General features: G+C 40.7%; 1 protein-coding gene across 1 annotated transcript in view; it reads left to right on the top strand.

Moving 5' to 3' along the window:
- Window positions 1-936: 936 nt before the first annotated feature.
- The window catches only part of FAF1 (Fas associated factor 1), a 168,011-nt gene continuing 149,559 nt past the window's right edge, over window positions 937-19,388 (top strand). Inside the window, exons 1-2 of the mRNA XM_069863103.1 lie at window positions 937-1,284; window positions 18,036-18,104. Of these exons, the coding sequence (XP_069719204.1) occupies window positions 1,240-1,284; window positions 18,036-18,104 (114 nt within the window). The 5' untranslated portion in view covers window positions 937-1,239. The remainder of the gene's footprint in view (window positions 1,285-18,035; window positions 18,105-19,388) is intronic.

Genomic DNA, 19,388 nt, shown 5'->3' with positions numbered 1-19,388 from the left:
ACTTCTCGTTTTGAAGGAAGCACGGAGAGAGAGGGGAAAAAAAAAAAATCCCCGTTTTCCCGAGCCGCCCCCACCCCGTCCCGGGTAGGTTCGGGTACCCCGGCGAGCGCACAGCCACGGGCTGCTGGAGCGGGGACCGGGCACCGTCTGTCCCCGGGGCCACCGCCATCCCGCACGGGGAGGCAGAGCCACCCCCGGCCGGCGGCTCCGGTGGCCCTTGATTCCACTCCGCCCCTCGGCTGGCGGCTGCCGTTCCCCTAACTCGCCCCGGTTACCCTCAACTTGCTTCGGCCGGAGGCTCCGGTTCCCCCAACTCGCTCCGGTTAACCCTAAGTCGCCCAGGCCGGAGGCTCCGGTTCCCTCAACTGGCCCCCGGTTACCCCCAACTCGCTCCAGTTTCCCTTCAACTCGCCCTGGCTGGAGGCTCCGGTTCCCCTCCCTCACCCCCGCCGGAGGCTCCAGTTTCTCCCCCTTAAGCTGCGGCCGGAGGCTCCGGTTTCCCCCCTCTCTCGCCCGGTCTGGAAGCTCCGGTTCCCCCTCAATTTGCTCCGTCCGGAGGCTCCGGTTCCCCCTCCTTCTCCCCGTCCGGAGGCTCCGGTTCCCCCTCCTTCTCCCCGTCCGGAGGCTCCGGTTCCCCGCTGCTCGCCGCGGCCAGAGGCTCCGGCGGCCCTCGCTTCCCTCCGGCCCCGGCTGGCGGCTCGGTCCCGGCCGGCCCGTTAGGCCGCAGCCCCGCGGAGCCGGCACTGACCGGGGTGTCCGTGTCACCCCCGCTCCTTGAGGCCCCCCCCCTCCCTTTTCCTCGCGGGCGGCCCGCGCCGGCGGAAAGGCTCCCCCCCTCCCCTTCTCCGCCCCCCCCCCCCCGCGCGCGCGCGCGCCGGCGAGCGCTTGACAGGCGCGGTCACGTGGCGGCCGCAAAGCGCCTCTTTGCGACCTCAATGACAGGCAAAGTGTGCGACAGGCGCTGCGGAGGCAGGGAGGGAGCGGCGCTGCCTCCTCCTCCTCTCCTCCTCTCTCCTCCTCCTGCCCGGGCCAGCGGCTGAGGCAGCGCTGCCCGTTCCTGGCCCCCCGCCGCCGCCGCCTCCTTCTCCTCCTCCTCTTTCTCCTCCGCCGCGGCCGCCGCCGGGTGGGGCCGCCCGGGGAGGCGTCTCGATGAGCTCCTAACGCCCTGCCCCGTCCTCGCCGGCAGCCGCGGCTCCAGGTGCGCGGGGCAGAGCCGAGCCGGGGGCGCCGCCGGCCGCCATGGCGTCCAACATGGACCGAGAAATGATACTGGCCGATTTCCAGGTAAATTTCGAGCCGCCGCGCAGCCCCGGCCTTTCGCCGCTTTTGTCGCTCTCCCTTCGCTGCTGCGCTGCCTCTTTGTGGGAAGGGCTAGGGCGGTGGGTGTGAAACCCGCTCCCCAAACCCTCCGCTCGCTCTTTCTTCCTTTCTTTCTTTTGTCAGAAATGGGGAACGCGTGCCCTCTTCTCTCAAGGTGCGTGAACAAAATGTCTTCTTTAACTTGGAGAGTTTCAGCTTTCTTAGTTAGAAAAAAAAATAAAAAAGCTTTTTCATCCACTTTGCTTGTTCCCACCCTCTACAACCACCCAGGCCCTGGGACGGCTGAGAGCCAGCTCCCTTGGAAGAGCGAAATGCCGGGGAGGATACAAGGCTCATCGCTCCTAATGATTTGTCACAGTGTTTGTAATGAATCACTCACTGGTACTACAGATTAACGCTGCACAGAGGTGTTTCCATTGTAACATCAACTCTAACTTCACGGTTGCCTCAGCCTATGACTGTTGTAATGACGGTAAAACTCTTCCCACCCTGTTCCGAATAACAATGTGTTGGTGTAAAAGGAGGAATATGCCCTTAAAAGTTGTTTGTTACCTTCCCTCTTCCCTACAAAAGGGTTATAATTTAACTCAACAGTCTTAAATGTTATTCCCAGAATAAAGCCTTTCTTTAAAGAAAAGTGATGTGTTCAGGAGCCTGCTTAATCTGTTCAGTGTATTGCTTGTTTTTATATTGTTGTTCTAAGAACATGTAAACAAACAAGTGGAAGATACATGTATTTGAAATAGTGGGGAGAGGCAAAAGCATCTTGGAAGGGTTATCAGGTTATATTTCAATACATGTTTTTAATATTTGATTTTCAACTGTTTTTTTTTTCTTAAGCTTTGTCCATTTGCAGCAGTTGTTCTTACGTGGATAGGCTCCTGGATATTATTGGACTGACCGGCTGTCTGACCATTCAACTTCTTAAAAGGCCATTTCTCAGCTGTTAGCAGTGAAACGGTTTTGTTTAGTTTGAAAAAAGTAATCCCTTCATTCACTGTGTGTGCATAACAAGAATGTTTCTTTGGAATTACAGGTAGGGTGGCTGTGGTGTACATTATGTAATTTTTGCCAAAGGTATCCGATATCTTAGTGATGTAACACACAGAGTTCCCTGTTGATAACAGGAAAGTGTTTGCCCTTTCTGTACCTGAGTGCTTTACACCCATATTTATTAAAATGCTCAACAAATATAATGATCCTTTATTTTGTTGTGCTTTTGTGTGTGTAAGGAGCCTCAATTTTAAGGCTGATATTTCATAAAGGAGTTCTTCCAGTAACAATACACTGTGTAAAAGGAAACCAGACTACAATTCTGCACTCATACTAGTGGAGACAGACTCTTATGGAATCCCTCGTTATTAGCTGAAACAGGCTTACGTTCAGGAATCCCAGAAGACCGTTAAATTAGAGGCTGCTGAATGTAAGATTTTTTTTAATAGTATTCAATCTATATCCACTTTCCAAGATTTTAGTGTAAATGCTATTTTGCAGTTCTGCAGTCTTTTTCTGCTTGGGTTTTGGAACCAGTTAATACGGGATAGCCACAGTATTTAGAACTATGAAGACAAGTAAGTATTATTGCTGACTTGCAGGTAGGTGGTCGAGTCACAGAAATCAGTTGTAGATCAGGGATGACATCATGTGCGTGAACCAGGAAATACTTTATCATATAACAGTGGTTATCTAAAAAACACAAACTTTTTCCGCTTGTATTTCAGCAGACAATTTTCTTTTTTTTCTTTTCTATCCTCCTTTTTTTTTAATGATCTCGAGCATCTGCCTGATGCTGAAATTTTGAATAGTTAGTTGTTCTGCTGTTCAAGCTTCAGATTAGTGAAGGACAATGTCAGTCATTATTAGGCCTCATATCTTTAGGCTCTTACAAAGCAGTAAAGGATTCTGGGTGTTTTAAATACTTGATGGAGTTTACAACTTATTCACTGAGAATTAAGAATGGAAAATAAAACATAATGTGCAAAGAAATTCTGCATGATTTTCCCTTCTATATTTTCTGTACCTTTTAATTAATAAATATCTTTCTCAGAGTTCTGCTGCCATCTTCTGTAATTGTGAAAGGTATCTCATTGAAGAATGTTGTGCACGCTGGAAATGTCAGAAGTAATTCTTTGTTCAGCTAGTATTTGCTGAGTTAAATTGGGAGGAAAACGTCCATCACCTTTTCATGCTAACCTTTCCCAAGTTACTTTTAAAAGGGATAGAGCAGTGGTCTTTGAACTGTTAAAACTTGAAAGGGTTTTCCCTCCCTATAAAAAATATTTCAGTGAAGTCATAATTGTGCTGATGTTCAATGCTTTTGTAAAGCTTTCATTTTGTATCTTTCAAAGCCATTAGGGATTCTGCCATTAGCTTCAACTAGAGCAGGATCTTGTATCACATTTTGTTTTTCTTACTAGCTCTGATTGTTGTAACAGGTTACTTCTGCATTCTGAGGTACTGAAGAGAAATACTTTTAAGAAATATTTTTTTATGCACATATGTATACATGCAAACATTGAGTAAGTTTATAAAGTATTTTAACAACAGGGTACAACACAGTAAGTGATCTACCAAAATACTTATTTGTCTCAAAACGCTTTAAGACTGTTCTGTGTGGTTTATAATTATTTTCCTTTCCTCTCCTTTTTTAATGAGGTTACTATGTGCTACCCAGAGAGTACAAAGTACGTATTCATGCATGTAAGGCTGTAAAAAGCAACCTGTCTAACTTTTCCTTCTTAAGTCCTCACTTAGGAAAGATTGCGCGCAAGTTGAGCGTTGTACATGAGCAGTTAGATTGTTTTCATGGAAGTAGCTGAAGTGAAGGAGTTAAGCGCACAAATAAATTTAACTAAATGCAATTCAGGATTTCTCCACAAAGTGTCATTGGCATGTAGGAAAAGCTCTGTAGGAAAAAACCCAGCAGCTTCTGTTTGTAGCTAGCGAGAGTTCTTTAAAAACATAACTACATGTGAATTGGTAAAAGAGTGGTGCCACAACAAACCTTCCATACAAGGGGAAAGAAGGACATATAATTTCTACTGATTTTTGTAAACATCTCTGTTTTTCTTCCGTTTGTTGCGTTTAGCTGTGAAATGTTCTTTCATCTCCAGTGGGATACCCAGGCACTCACATGATATGAATATATTAATGATCTGTGCAGTCTGGGGTTTGAAGGGAGTTGCTCTCACAGCGTATCAGTGTACTTTTCATTATAAAGAAAAAAAAAATTATTTATTTTTAGGTTGCACACTTTAGTTGCACTGCCCTTAGTTAAATTGGCATAGTTAAACTACACAGAAGTGAAAAACAGTCTTTGAATATTGGCAGAAGTGTCAGATGTTGACATTTTTATATGCTTGCACCTTTACTTTGTTTTTATGGGTTCACTTAGGATAGGCACTAAGAGTAGCAAGAATATCTTTTTGTCCTTATAACATCCACCTGTAGGACCGCTTTATTCACACTGTGTGGTTGTTCTCACAACAGTTTTAAATGTAGAGTGGGCCTTAAGGTTGGAGTATTGTGGGAGTTGCCAGCTCCTGCGTGTCCATATATTACAAAAATATCAGGAACATGGAGCTTCAGAAGGAAATTTTTCATAGTATTCACATTTTTTTATTAACCAAAGTAATAATAGCTGAAGTAATAGTAATAGCTGAAGTAATAGCTGAAGATTTGGTATGAGTAGGAAGACTTCAGAGCAGAATGGCAAAACTAAAGAAAAATCTTTGCTTTCATTGAAACAACAGATATCTATTAGCTTTCTTCTTCTTTCTGTCTCTCATCTATGTTCACTGTGAAACAAATTTATGTGAGTTCTTTTGTTTTTATAGTTTTTTTAAACTGAGTAATAGACTGCTTTGGTATGATTCACACACGTATAAAATTTTTTTTTCAAACTTCACCTTTGTGTCAATCTTTTTCATAAAACAGAGGTTTGTGGGAGGAGCAAGGGGGAATTGGGAAGGAAGAACCTCGTTGCCATCAGTTACAGAAAGGTGAGAAAGCATGCTAGATAATCATGTTTAAGTTATAGAATTGACCATGATGCTGATACATCAGCTTATTATTTCTTTATTTTTTTAAGATTTAACTGTAGTTTAGACTACAGATTTCCTTCTGGAATGGCTAAAATAAAACACAGTGCTGTTTAATGACTGACAAGATGGGTTTTAAAAAGGTGTTTTTTTCTAGTTATGTAAAACATCTGTCTACTTCAGCCCTGTTCAAGATTATTTCTGTTACGCACAGTTTCCACTCTCTGACAGTATGTGGAGCATTTACATGGATATTAATTTGAGGGGAAGGGATACATAAGGGAGCTTTGCTTTCTTCTCAGTGTGTTGGCCTGCTAGCTCAGGTTTTCTGTCACTTTTAAGTTATTGACAGTATGAAATTTGATGGGTGAAAAAGGTAAGCAGGTACAGGAATAGCTTCAAGTCAGTAGCCTTGATTTCTTGCTCTGGACTGGCTTACGCGGGGGGCTGGAAAGTGTGTTTTAACTATTTTCTGTGCAGGTAAGCCATCCGCTGAGGGGTTTTGAACAAATAGCAAAGTTGATACCCTTAACATTGATTTCTGAAAGAAAATATGTTTTGTCATTAAGGCATTGGAGCGGAAAGGAATGTTCTTGATTTCTTTGCAGACTTGCTGTGAAGTGTTTGGCAATTCACTTGGAACAAGGTCCTCAGCAAAAGATGGGAGCCGAAGAGACTGCCAGTCAAAGTTTAGGTCTTTGGAAAGTGTCTTCCAGCTTAAGTTTATCGTTCTTGGAGGCATACATTTTCATCAGGAACACTCTTTAGGTATATAAGTATCTGGTTTTATGTGTGTTCAGATCTGTCTGAACAGAAAACTTCAGTCTTGCTCATACCAAATCATTCCTTTGTGTGGCTTCTCTGTAGAATATAATGAGGTGGGCTCTCCCCGAGCATGCCAGCTGGACTGGGCTCTGCTTCTCTCTCCATTGTAGTTGGAAGGGAATCCAGTATTCTGTAGATTAGAAGTCAGGGTGTAGGAGAGACAGGTTTGTTTCTTCATCCCCTCGTACTGGCTATGTTTCCGTAGAGGTAGACTCTGAGTAAGGTGCCAAGATGCTCAGTGCTGCTTCAGCTGACCTTTTTTGTGGATATAGGTTACTGTATGCTTAGCTAGATATAGAAATAGTTAACAGGGCTGTTTTTCAGTGTTAAAAAGAGGATCTTGGGACACCATAGGATGTTTGAGCTCGTACCTATGAGGCTTCCTAATTTACATTTTGATTAAAATTTCTTTTAATCCCTTTTGCTTTTTATCACGCGTTATAATTTTCTGCATTGCACAGCCAGTAACAGCGCTGGAACTGGTAGTTGGACCTCTTGGTTTGCAGCACAAATTGGCTTAGTTTGCTGTAAATGGCCTTGGGTTGAAGAGATGTGGTAAAAGCATACTGCGTGCCTAGTGTGTTCTAGTTTGGTTGTTTTGATTGTTGTTTTCTGTTAGCAAGTCCATTGCTTATATTAATTTGCTCTTTGTGTGTTTCTGAAGAATTAACAATTTCTTTAGATGCTTTTAGACTCTGCTGTAATCCCCAAACTCACGCTTATCAGAACAGTTATTTAGGTTTAGTTGTCACCTTTCTGGTCTTTAAACTGAAGGTGAAGTAGATTGTGGAGTCACAAATAAGAAAGTGGAGTAAGACTGATGTCCGTTTAGAAACATGATAATGCAGATATTTCCACTGGTTGATGTTCAAAGAAAAGCCAGCTAATTTCCCTTATGTAAGGACAGGTAGTTCATTAGCAATACTATCTGACATTTATAGAGAAGAAACAGGATACTGTGATTTGTGTGCATTACAGCCCTGCTGTGACAACCTAAATAATCTACCAATAGAGTACCAGTTCATCTTTAGAAAGAAGTTTATGCTGTTCTTTTCATTCAATTACCTTGAAAAGACTGTTCACATCATAATAATAATGTCACCATTTCCATCAATCCATTCATATAGGTATTTGGGTTAGTAAGTCGCTGAAACAGATTAAGAGGTGGTAGCTGTAGGGTCCTTTTTCAAATACCATGACAACTAATACTAACTGTATTATTGGAATTGTTAATTATATATACTCCCACAGGCGAGGAATGTGCTTTCATTGAAACATAGTGTGAAAATTATTTGGCACATTGAAAATAAAATATGGCTAATATTTCTTGGTAAGCAAGGATCATTTACAGTAAACACCATTACTGAGTTCATATTTTTATGTGAAAGGAGGTGTTGGAAAGGCGAGGATGAGGATTTGAGTGGGTTGCTATATGTCTTAAGGGGTCCAGAGAATCTCCTGTCTTAAGATCATTGCATTGGGAAGTCCCTCTATTTGGGCAGTTCTCATGGCTCAGTTACCTTTGCAAGCCTAATTTTTGTGCATTACCCTACTAGAAGCAAAGTGTAATAGCTTATTAAAAGAACTGCGTGGCATATCTTTGATAGATTTTCATATTTTTCTGGTCAGTGGATAAGTTCATGGATTTGTGGGGCAGGTATTAGGTAAGTCCTTTCTTTTAACTACTGTTAAGAACTAGAATAAAAAGCCTGGGGAAGTACCTGACATTTTACTTGTCTCTTGTCATTTGAATTAAGGGAAATGACGTGCTCACTGCCTGGATTGAAGCCTACTAATTAAGCCCATTTTTTAGAGTTGACTAGGTAATGTGCAATTGTAAAAACAAACTACTCAAAGAGGAAACCAGAGCCCTGGTGTCTGCATTACGCGTTGTTTGGTCTATCAGTGTAGTCATCTGCCAGTCCTCTATGTCTAACTGGTTGAGCAGGTCTTTGTTCTGCAGGAGTAGTTATACTTTCAAAAGGTAGTTCAGTAAAGCTGAAGTTCTTATGAGATGTTTTGAAACCAGAACAGAGTACCTTAGCCCTTGAATTATTTTATATAGGTTTCGTGTTTTACCTATTGCAGGAAACAAATTGTAAAGACAAGAACTCTGAAACTGAGTCACCTCTATTATTTTTTTCTTTAAAGGTCAGGTTGTTTGTGTGAGCAAATATCAAAGGTGCCATATCAGCTCAGATCGAAGACTCAGCTGGCCTAATGTCTCGTCTGCAGCAGTGGCTGGTCTTTAGGAAAGAGCCGTAAGAAACAGAATTTCAACAGATTTGCTTCATCCTAGTTTCTGGAAGTCAGCACTTTTAGAAGCTTGATGATAGGGTTTGTTATAAGACCTTGGAAATAAACTGTGTCAGCTTGAGTTAGTCTTCTGTTCTTCAGAGACATCTGAGTTGCGATATGTGCGTTTGCTCTGTGGAAGCTGTGTTCACGTTTCCTCAGTGTCATATATATCCATGTGTGTACTAATTCAATTCTATATACTTTATGGGAATTTCTGCTAGTTCTTATGGTACAGAAGTCAAATTTGTCTGAACTGTAGGAAACTTCCCCCCTTCTGGTTTGCACCCCAATAAAATTCACGAAAAAGCTAATATCAGCACTGTGGGAATGCAACATTGATTTAACTGAGGCTTAATTAAGGTTGATTTAAAGAGCACTCTCCTGTAAAAAAATACAAATATTTAAGTTCCTTTAAAATTTTGGAGACTACCATCTGGTCTGGTGGTTTGTTCTATACTGTCTTTACTGGTACCTAAGTAGGAGAGAGCTCTCTGTAAAGAGGAGCTTTTTTCTTTTTCTAGGATAGTCCCTAAGTTTCTCTGTAGTGAATGTGGGCACACAGAAGTCATTTAGGTTTTTATGATACGCCCTTACCTTCTTTGACCACTTCTTTAGTTTGTCCTGCTGATTTGCTGACAGGCTTCCTTGTCCTGATACTTTTAAAAGCTTATGTAATTTTTGTCTGTAGAAAAATGTTTTTTTTTTTATAGTCCTTGTTGGCCTGTGTTATGGTGTGACCTGTGCTATGCTGAGTGTTCTTCTGTTTTCCTATTTTGGGTACCATTTCCACGTTTTGAAGAATATGTCACAGAATCATAGAGTGGTTTGGGTTGGAAGGTACCCTAACAGCCCATCTAGCCCAGCCCCCCTGCAGTGAGCAGGGATGTCTTCCACTAGATCAGGTTACTCAGAGCCCCATCCAACCTGACCTTGAATGTTTCCAGGAATGGGGCATCTCCCACCTCTCTGGCCAATCTGTTCCAGCATTTCACCACCCTCATTGTAAAAAAATTCTTCCTTACACGTAGTCTAAACCTACCCTCTTTTTGTTTAAAACCATTACCCCCCGTCCTATCACTACAGGCCCCACCACTGTCCCCATCATTCTTATAGGCCCCCTTTTAAGGTGAAAGGCTGCAATAAGGTCTCCCTGGAGCCTTCTCCAGGCTGAAGAGCCCCCACTCTCTCAGCCTTTCCTTGTCGGAGAGTGTTCCATCTCTCTTGACCATTTTTGTGGCCAATTCATTGTGGTCCTATTCTTTATAAAAAAAAAATACAAGTGTTTGTGGAATGTTGAGTAAAAATTTTTTTTTTTATTGATTAGTACTCCTTCCTTTGTGTGCTTATCTAGAAAGTGGCTTTTATTTATTCTTAAGTTGTTTTTAAGGTTCTACTGCTTCTGAGGCCACGAGGAGGAAGGAGATGACTGCAAATATCCAGGTAGCAAAAGTGTGTGTCTGACCCCTGCATTTTTTTGTTTTTTTTTTTCTATTTTCTATCAGTTTTTCCTTGTATGTGATAACATATGCTCCTGCGGGTGCAAAATGACTGTGGTTCAGGATATCTAGAGGTTTTTACCTTCACTGAGATACTTCTATTAAGGTATTAGCCAAACACAGTGTCTTTGGGATAATCCTAACTATTTTGTAGTTGTTGGGTAAAGGCTGTCTTCAGGAGAGACAATCGGTTTGGTAGTGCAGAGTACTAATTAACAAGACCTAACTTTTGTTTTGGTTTGGTTTTTCATTCAGTTTGAGCACTACTTCTTATATGTAGTATGTGTGGCTTAGATGCCCGAGTGTTAGCGTGGGTTTTGGGAAAGTAGAGTTCATGTCTTGGCTCAGCTTATGGGCTTCCTCAGGATGTGCCTTCATGGTATTCTGGAAGCAGAATTTGCTCCAGAGTCTTGAGAGTGTTTAGAGTCTGCTGGAACCCATTTGAAAGTGGTTAGTGTGGTGCCAAGTTAGCTAGTCCCGCTAAGAAGTGGTTAGAGCTTAGTGCTACCAGTTTAGACTTTGTACCCTGCTTGCTTTGTTCAGAAAGCTCACAGTCATCTTAGAGCACGGACAAAGTTCATTCCTGTCTGCTTGGTAACTAATAGGTAGAAATGCTTCTGTGACCTTCAGAAATACCATTTTTTTTCTTCCCCCCCTACCCTTCTCTTGCAGAAAAGGAGTGATGCTTCCTTGCTCTGGAGTTTTGCCTAAGGTGGTGCTCAAATAGAGCAGTGAGGCTTGTAAATAGTTGGGGGTGGGAGTTGAAATGCATTGAGCATAGCCTGGCTTATTTGCCTTGACCCTTTCTCAGTTTCTGATATTGGTAAGTCTATTAGCTTGTTTTTGTTAAGTGAACAGCTGGTGAATCTGCCTAATCGTTACCAGATGCTCTTCTGAGTGATGTAAAAACAGAGAACCACTCTTATCTCTTCATTTGGATGCTTGCAGTAGGTGACCTTTCAGTTTGTGTCTCAGTTGATATGCCTGGATGTTGGTTTTGGTTTTTTTTTAAGTGTTTGCCTGAAATAGAAAGAAGTAAAAGTTAATTTAATAACCACTAATGACTCATAATAAGAACAGTCTCATTGCTTTGGTAGGGTTGTTGCTAGGTTAGGATGACATGGGATGCCACAGAGGGGTGTGTATGTAGCTGGTGGCAGTCCTGAGGCAGGTGAGACTCTGAGATGAGAAGAGCTGAGGGACCAAAAGATCTCAGTTGCGAGTGTCCAAATGTGCCTTGATAGCCCAGAAGGGACTTACCTGTAGATCCTAAGGCTGACACTGCGGTTCTAAAGCATTTACTAGGTTGGCTGAGCATACTACTTTAACTTTACCTTGGTTTTGGGGAACAAGTGCTGTACTTTGTTTCAGTTTCTTTGAGGTAGTTACCATTGCAACAGCCTGTGTGAATTTTCAAGGAAATATGTCATAGGTGAATTAGTGTTTTCAAGCTTTCTGGGTTTGAGTTGACTTCTAGCAAAATACAATCCAGGGGTGCCCTTGCCTGCTTTATATACTTTTAACTATCTTTGATTACTGAGCCATTCCCCTTGTAAGGGATGGGAAAAGTATGCCAAGTACTGTTTCACTCTAGAAAGAGGAAACTCAGGGTTGGGTTGTTTAAATATATTGCATCCAGAAACCTGATTTTTATTAGGAATGTGTAGAAAGAGAATTAGGGATTCTTCTAGATGAAATAGTAGCCACAGAGCGGCCTGCAGTATGCCAGGAAACTGAGGGGAGCTGTTCTGCCCCCCTGCTTTGTACTGGTGAGACCAACACTACCAGGAATGCTGTGTCCAGTATCAGTCCCTCCATTAACAAACTGGAGCCAATCTAGGGGAGGGCTGCCTAGGAGGGCGGGAGGCTGGAGCGTGTTTTGTGAAAAGTGCAGTTAAGGGTTTGTGTAGCCCGGAAGGGAAGGCTCGGGGGGAATATAGCTGCTGTCTCAGCTAAACAGTAGGTGATAGCAGACAATATAGAATGAAATTTCTTTTGCAGTTGCACAGTCCAAGGATAAGAGGCAGTGGATACAGGTTACAGCAAGGGAAATCATAATTAAATATAAGGAACAAAATTTTCCTAGCCAAGATGGTGAAGCACTGGAACAAGCTGTCCAAAGAGGCTGTAGACTCTCTGTCTTCGGAGATATGCAAAATCTGTCAGGACGCTGAAGTGTGTCTGTGAACTGATCTGTCTACTTGTAATTGAAGAGCAGAATAAACCAGCAAACTAATTTTTGCTATATGGCAGGGAAAGTATGCAAGGAGATAAGTAATACCATTTGCTGTATCTCACATGCTGTTAAGAACTGCTTTGAGTGGTTTTTTTGTTTTTAAGCTGCTGACCTGGACAATTCCCATCCTTCTGGAAAGGTTAGTGGCCTGTATGAAAAGAGTTTACCATGCTCTTAGTCCTTATTTTTCAAAGAATAAGTTACTGAAGGGGTACTTGAATTAGTTTTACCAGTATTTGTTCTTTGCCAGTGTTTTTGATTTCTGTTTAAAACCTCATGTCTTTATGGAATACAGTTAGCTTTTGTTGCATTGCTCTATCTAGTGATAAAAATTTACTGGGTACTTTCAAATTTAAGAATTTCATAGCGTGCTGTCTGTGCAATTGCTGTGAATGGAGATGTATTAATGCTGGCTTCCTGGGGTTTGGTAGGAGATCCCAAAGGGTGAAAGCTTTTTCCTAGATCTCACCTGTTGATTCTTTTGGTGGCTTAATAGTAGTTGTTTCTTTGGCCCGTGTAGTTGTGTATAAACATTAAAAAGATGGCCTGAGCTACAGTTGCAAGAAAATGCTGATGACAGAAAGCTCTTTTCTCCTTTTTCATCCAGCACAGGAGAGTTTGTATCAGCTGTTTCAGTGTCTGAGGGCTAGGCATTAGATAGAATCACAGCAGCTTAGTCTTTTATTCTGAGACAGATGAGTGTGATATCAACGAGAGGGGAAAAAGTCTGTAGTTGACAACTGGTGTGATCCTGGAGATCAGTTGTCTGAGCTTGTTGCTGTTCTGGGTACTTGGAGCTATGGCTCCAATTTTATCCTTTCGTTATTTGGACCGAACATGGTACCTATATTTGCATCTGCTCTAAATTGCTGCAGGAGGCTGCCTCTGAGGATGTTAACTGCAGAGTGCAGATTTACTCTGAGGATGTTAACTGCAGAGTGCAGATTCACTATGCTCAAAGAGAGATTTTTTTTTTTTTTTTTCCAACTGACCTTTACAGGAGAGAGTGGTGCACAGTGTAATTCACAGCCATCTGTCTACCTGACTTTAGTGGGCTGGAACCTGTTGTGCATAATGTTCTAGGGTAAATCCTAGTTTGAATTAGCTTTGAAATGGTCCCTGTTTGGAGAAAATACAGCTACTGTTGGTAGTCAAAGGAAATATAGAATTGTTCAACAAAAATGTTGAGAGAGACAGACTTCTGTGTCCTCCACATCCAGCTACTGGCTTTTAGGTTGAATGTCGTCTTCACGGATACTTTTGGCTGCTGCGTTTTGTTTTGGTGAGAAGGAGAATGCTGCCACAGGTGAGATGAGTTCTGCCTTGCTGCCAAATACCATTTGCTCCCAGCTTCTGTGCAACAACTGCCACCCACTATTTGTCTGGTGAACAGTAGCCAGACTCTGTATTTGAGTCAGCAACAGCTGTCTGTTGCTTTCCGTGCTTTCGCAGAAGTAACAGCCCTGCTCTCTGTGTTAGGAGCAGCAGTTGTCCCTTCCAGCTTTGCTGTGTAACAACTGCCTGGATCTCTGCAGCAGGTGCCGGAGGAGCGTTTTCAGCAGCAGCTGCCGCCAGATGGGGAAGTCAGCTGCTTTCCTATGTTGTGGAGGTAGGGTGAAGACTGTGCCGTTGAGATGGGGGTCACAGAGGGTCTCAAAACCCCGATCCAGCTGTTACGGCTGCTGGGGTCAGACCACCCTGCAAGGGATTTAGAAGAGCAAGTCTGTCATACTGCATTATAGCTTTCTGGAAGCACCTCCTAGGTTTGTCTTGAATGCCTTGAAGTTTGTCTGCCTTCCCACTTTTTTCCTACTGAATTGTCTCCTTGGTGGCTACTTTGCTTCTTGTATATAACAGTGATTAAGGTTACTGTGCCAGTTAAATAGGACCCTAATGGTTAGCTGTGAATCTTTCCAAGGGTAAGCTCTTCATCACTAAGGTGATGATTAATCTGTGAAGCTACCTCAAAAAAAATTTTGAGAAGTGGTCTGAAATTTTATTATATGAGAATCTAAATCTGCCTGGTGGAAACACTTACTTGGCCTGGAAGAGGAAGATGCCAAGAGGGTTGTTTCACCACTCAATAACTTTGTCTTCAGAATCTGATCGTGTGCATTCAGTGCAAAACAATAGTTTTCTCATCTTCACATTCATTTTCCTCTTGTGTGATCAGAAAAAAAACCAAAGAAAAGACTGTGCAGTCTCTGGAGCTGGAGCTGCCGTGAAGGGTGAAAATTCTTGATTTGAAGGAGTGCAGAAAGGAGGAGAAAGAAGTTGTTCTATCTTTTCTTCCCCTTTGTCCTTAAAAAATATCCTTTGGGTTCTTTTTGATGTTTAAAAGCCTTGAAGGTTTTACTTTTACAGTGGTGGTTTGTTTCTTGCAATTTGATGGCTTAGAGGCTCTGCTGGTTGTTGACTGAATCAAGGAATCAAGAGTTATTAGTATTTTGGTAGGGATTTTCTTCTAAAATATTTAGTGCCTTTTATTAAATAGATCTCTCGTGAAAATAAAGCTGAATGAAATCTGTAAATAAATTCTCTTCAACTGGTATCACTTTACTTGCTTAGTAACAAAGGCGCGTTTTTGGACCTCATCTACTTTACTGTATTTTGAAGGTTTTTTTCCTTTCGTTTCTGTGCATGTTTAACATGATTTTTTTTTTTCCTTTCAAGTATTTTTGTTTATTTCTTGCTTAGGTAGAATGAAAGGTACAAAAATGAGGAAAAAAAGAAGTCTTTTTGTAAAATCTGTGACTTTTAGTCTACCTTCCTAAAAACGTAAACGATATAGGGTAATGTTGCCTAGGTGCCCCCACAAATAATAATTGAAACCCTGGAGTAATACCGATTAAATTCTTCTAAATTTCCCGATAATACAGTCAGGTGACATGGAAAGAAGTCTGTCAAAACAACCGTTATAAATATTACAGCCATAGGGAAAACTTAATTCATCCCTGGCAATTAGGGATGAGAGACAAACCCATGAAGAACCAGACGTTGAGTTTTGTGGCTCACAGAACCTGCTGGTGTTCTGTGTGCGCTTCCCTATGGAAGACAAAGGCAGAAGCAGTTCAGGTTGTTCTGGGACTCGTCTGCTGCTCCAGGAGTCCTCACCGTTATGTCACACTTGCCAGCGTGGGATGACTTCTGATCTTGTGCTTACTTTCTTAGGGAAAATTCAAAAGGCACCAACCAGTTTCTTGAATTCATCTTACATGCTGTCATGCAGTCAAAAGGAAATAAATTTTTTTTGTTTTATTTTTTTTCTTCAGTTTTGCTGATGTTTAATCCAGTGATGGGTAGTGACTGGAGGCAGGGATTTGTATATGGCAGTGCGTGGTGTCTGAATCAATTCTTCTCCTTCGTGTTGAAATGTTGTTCTGGAAAACATTTGTTTCCTGCAACTCTGATATTACCGGGGTGTTTTACAATTACATCAATAAGTATCATTCATTCATTGCTGTCATTCAGCAATGTTTGTTTTCCATTTTTATTGACAGCTAGCGAAAATAGTCCATCTGGAAAGTGAAATCATAAGTTTTAAAAGCCCTTAAAATTAGATGTTAAAAGTGACTGTAAAAATGGTTGAAGGGTTTTTAACAAGATTGCTTTCTTTGACTATTAACAATTCTGATGATTTTTAAATGTTTAATTACTTTTCATACCTGTGACTCTGCCTTGCTAAAAGGGAAAGAGTGGGGTTCTATTTAGATTGTAAATGACCAACAAGGATGCAGACATACAAGTGAATTTATTGCTTTATGACTCTGCCTCCACGGTGGTGAGGTAGCTCTTTTCACTGTGTGCTGGGGCAGAAGGGTGGGCTAATTTTGTTTAGTTAATTTGAAAGAAAAAGTATGCCAAAGTGAGCCAGATAGTGGGCTGATAAATTAAATGATAGTGATTCTTTATTAGTGTAGTGACCAGGTTTTTAAGTATATTTTACCTAACTGTAGACAGAACCTCAGGCTATCACTTTTGCAAAACTTTCTCTCAAAGTAAGACTTTGCAACAGAGCTGTTGGCATCAATGTCTGTGGCAGGTTTATGGTGGTATGAATCCTGTGGTTTCAGAAACAACAAGCTCAAGCCCTACACTCCTCAGGCTTGCTTGGCGTAAGTGCGTACAGCCTTCGTGTTTGCTAGGGAGGCTGTCAAAGTGTTGTCTTGTTTTTAACTTCAGAAGTAACTGCAAGAAGTAATGGAAGAGAAGGCAAAATGATGCTTCTGAAGAGCAGAACTATATTTAAAAAAATTTTTTTTAGCACTCCAGATGTGAAGTGGGTGAAATTCACTATCAACACAACATGCTGTGAGCAATCGAGGAAATTTTGTCTTGTTCCAGAGAGAACCAGTCTGGCCACAAGAGCATTGTGGATCAATAGAAACTGCTGCCTCAAAAAACATCTTTAAAATGTATCCTTGTGGTCCTCGCAGTCCTCCAGGCTGGTCCATTTTGTGTAGGCATACTGCATGTAATGCTTCATACGCATGGAATTCTTCAGTGTTGAATTTGGGAGGAGAGAATTTGCCTTGTATTTCTCTATGATTTCTTTGCTATTTCGTATTTCTTAATTGTTGTAAATTGAGAGAAAAGTCAGAGCATGAAAAATGTGTAACCTGATGGCTTTTTATGTGTTCGGAGAAAAAAAAGTGTCTTTTTCTATTGCCTCGCCCCTTCTTTCTCTTATCACATAATGGAAAAATGGGACTATATATCTGTGAAATCAATAAAACTGATCTGTTTGCTGCTGCTATCTAACTCTGTATTACTGTTAAAAGGTTGTGTTTTTTAAGTGTAGTTTTATATTAACTTTATATAAACTTCTTATATAACTGTGTGGTGGAGCAGAGGGAACATGATCATGTTTCAGGTCTTGTAAAAGTCTGAACTCATCTTGTGCACTTGAATACAGAGCATGGCTTTGATTAGAACGAAAGTTAAGTTCCAAAGAGAAACTTAACTGTTGCCGGTTTTCCCCTCTGGTGAAATATATCTAATATCCTTAGGTGTGAATGGTAGCAGAAATGTGGCAGAGTGACTGGCAGCACTCTGCCTGCTGAAGTTGAGTAGTTGAAAAGATATGGATATCAAAAAAAGCAAACAGGATGCTGCATCCGTATTTTAACTGAGTAGAGGAGCTCTCTTGTATTTGGAATTAAGCTCAATTTACGGTACCATTTTATGGGATGTTATCACTACTTTAAAAACACTATTGTATTAGATTTCTTGAACTAGGTAAAGCTAGAGTATAAGGCTAAAACAACATGAAGGCATTTTGTCTGTAAGTAAGACATTGTAAATGTTTCCTAATATAGTCTTAATTTTAAATAGTTTCACATGAGGTGCTCATTTGTACACACAGTGAGTAGGGGCATAAAATAATGATGGAGGCAGTGGTGTTTATTTATGTGTTTCTGGCTTTACACAAAATACTTCAGTCATCTCAAACATAATTTTAAATATTAAGTATTTTAGTGCTCTCTTTTAAGGTACCATGAGTGTTTTATAACACTGAATGTAGAATTCTTAAAGACCTTTATGGCATGGCACTGTTGTCCTAATTTTACAAATAACTACTTTTCTCTTGCTTCCCTAGGTGGCTTGCTCAAGGTTACACAAGAATCCTGTGGTTGAACAGGAAATTATATCCGAATGTTTCATGTTTAAAACTTGAAATCTGATTTCTGGATTACCCTTTCCTAACAGAAATGAAGGACCTGTACCTTTCCTGTCATTCTACAGAAATTAATTGCGTTATAAGAATTAATACTCTGATCAATGCTCTTAATTCTGTTTACTGCTTCTTTTTCTTTTTAGGCATGTACTGGTATTGAAAATATTGATGAAGCTATAACCTTGCTTGAACAAAATAACTGGGATTTAGTGGTAAGTATTCTAAGAAAATGACTTCATAGATCAGCTCCATGTACCAGTGACATGCTGAGACAGCTTTTATCTTTATTTCAGATTTGGATATGTCTTTTATGGCTGTAATAAGCAAGTTCTGTGCAGGCTGTTTCTGGTCTGTTACAGCTTCAGTGTAAAGTTAGCATGTTACTGAGTTTTATATACCCCGGTATACTCTGGGTTTCTTTGTGCCTTTTTGATTTGTTTTCATTTTGTGCTTAGTTTCCTTTTTGGTTAATTGTATGCATAATTTTGTAAGTAGTAGTATTAAGGATACTATTTTTAGACTACATCTTGTGTATACAAACATGATTTTTGAGCATTTAGGTTCCTGTGGAAGAAATGGAAAATAAAACATCTTATTCAATATTTCATATACTCTTAGTCTAGACATAAGATAGTTGCTCTTCTATTGTTAGTTCTATGTAGAATTGAATCAGAGACTAAGGCCATGCCTTATTTAGGTTTAGTGTTATCCAGACACAGTTAAACAAAAATCCCAACTAACTCATCCTAAAAAAATCTCTGTTGTCTTGTTTGTAATAAGGTTCAGTGTGCAAACAAATAGGAAGAAACCAATAAAACAAGCAAAACAATCTTAGATATGTTAAGACTCTGCATAGGATTATCAGGATAAATAAAGAAACTATTAATCCTTTTTTTTAATGTTTAAGAGTAAAATGGAATGAACTTAATTAAAAAGCAAGAGGTCTTCCTTTAAACTGTAATACCTTTGATTTTCTCCTTTTTTTTTTTTTTTTTTCCAAATTAGTGACCTTTGGATCAGTCCAAATTATCAGAAAATAGTTTTTTAAAAGTAAATAAATTAGATTTTCCAAAATTGTTGATGGATACAGTTTTAACTGCCTGCTGCAGTTGTATTCCCAGCTTATTTTTAAGTGTTCTCTGTATTTTAATAATTGGAAACTAAATATCACAGAGGTTAAGGTGGAGTTCTAAACTGAATTTGTTAGAGTGAATATTCTGTTTCTTTTAAGACATAATGATTAAAATGACATCTAATATTGTAACCTACTGTAAACAAACGCTATGTACTCCAAATACTTGAAACTAAATATTTAAAATGAATATTTGCCAAACTACGCTGAGTCTTTGTTTTGCAATGTGTCATTGTATAAGCAAGAGTGAGACACCAGCGAGCAAAAGGGAGCACATACCCTCAGTGTCCTCAAACAGAAAAACACAAATCTACATTGGTGGAGTGGTATGGTTAAAACCATCTTTTATGGCAGCTGCTTGTTC

This window comes from Phaenicophaeus curvirostris, chromosome 8 (genome assembly GCF_032191515.1).
Source record: "Phaenicophaeus curvirostris isolate KB17595 chromosome 8, BPBGC_Pcur_1.0, whole genome shotgun sequence".
Taxonomy (NCBI): Eukaryota; Metazoa; Chordata; class Aves; order Cuculiformes; family Cuculidae; genus Phaenicophaeus; species Phaenicophaeus curvirostris.
Note: the sequence above shows the minus strand (reverse complement) of the source record. Positions and strands in the feature narration are given on the sequence as shown.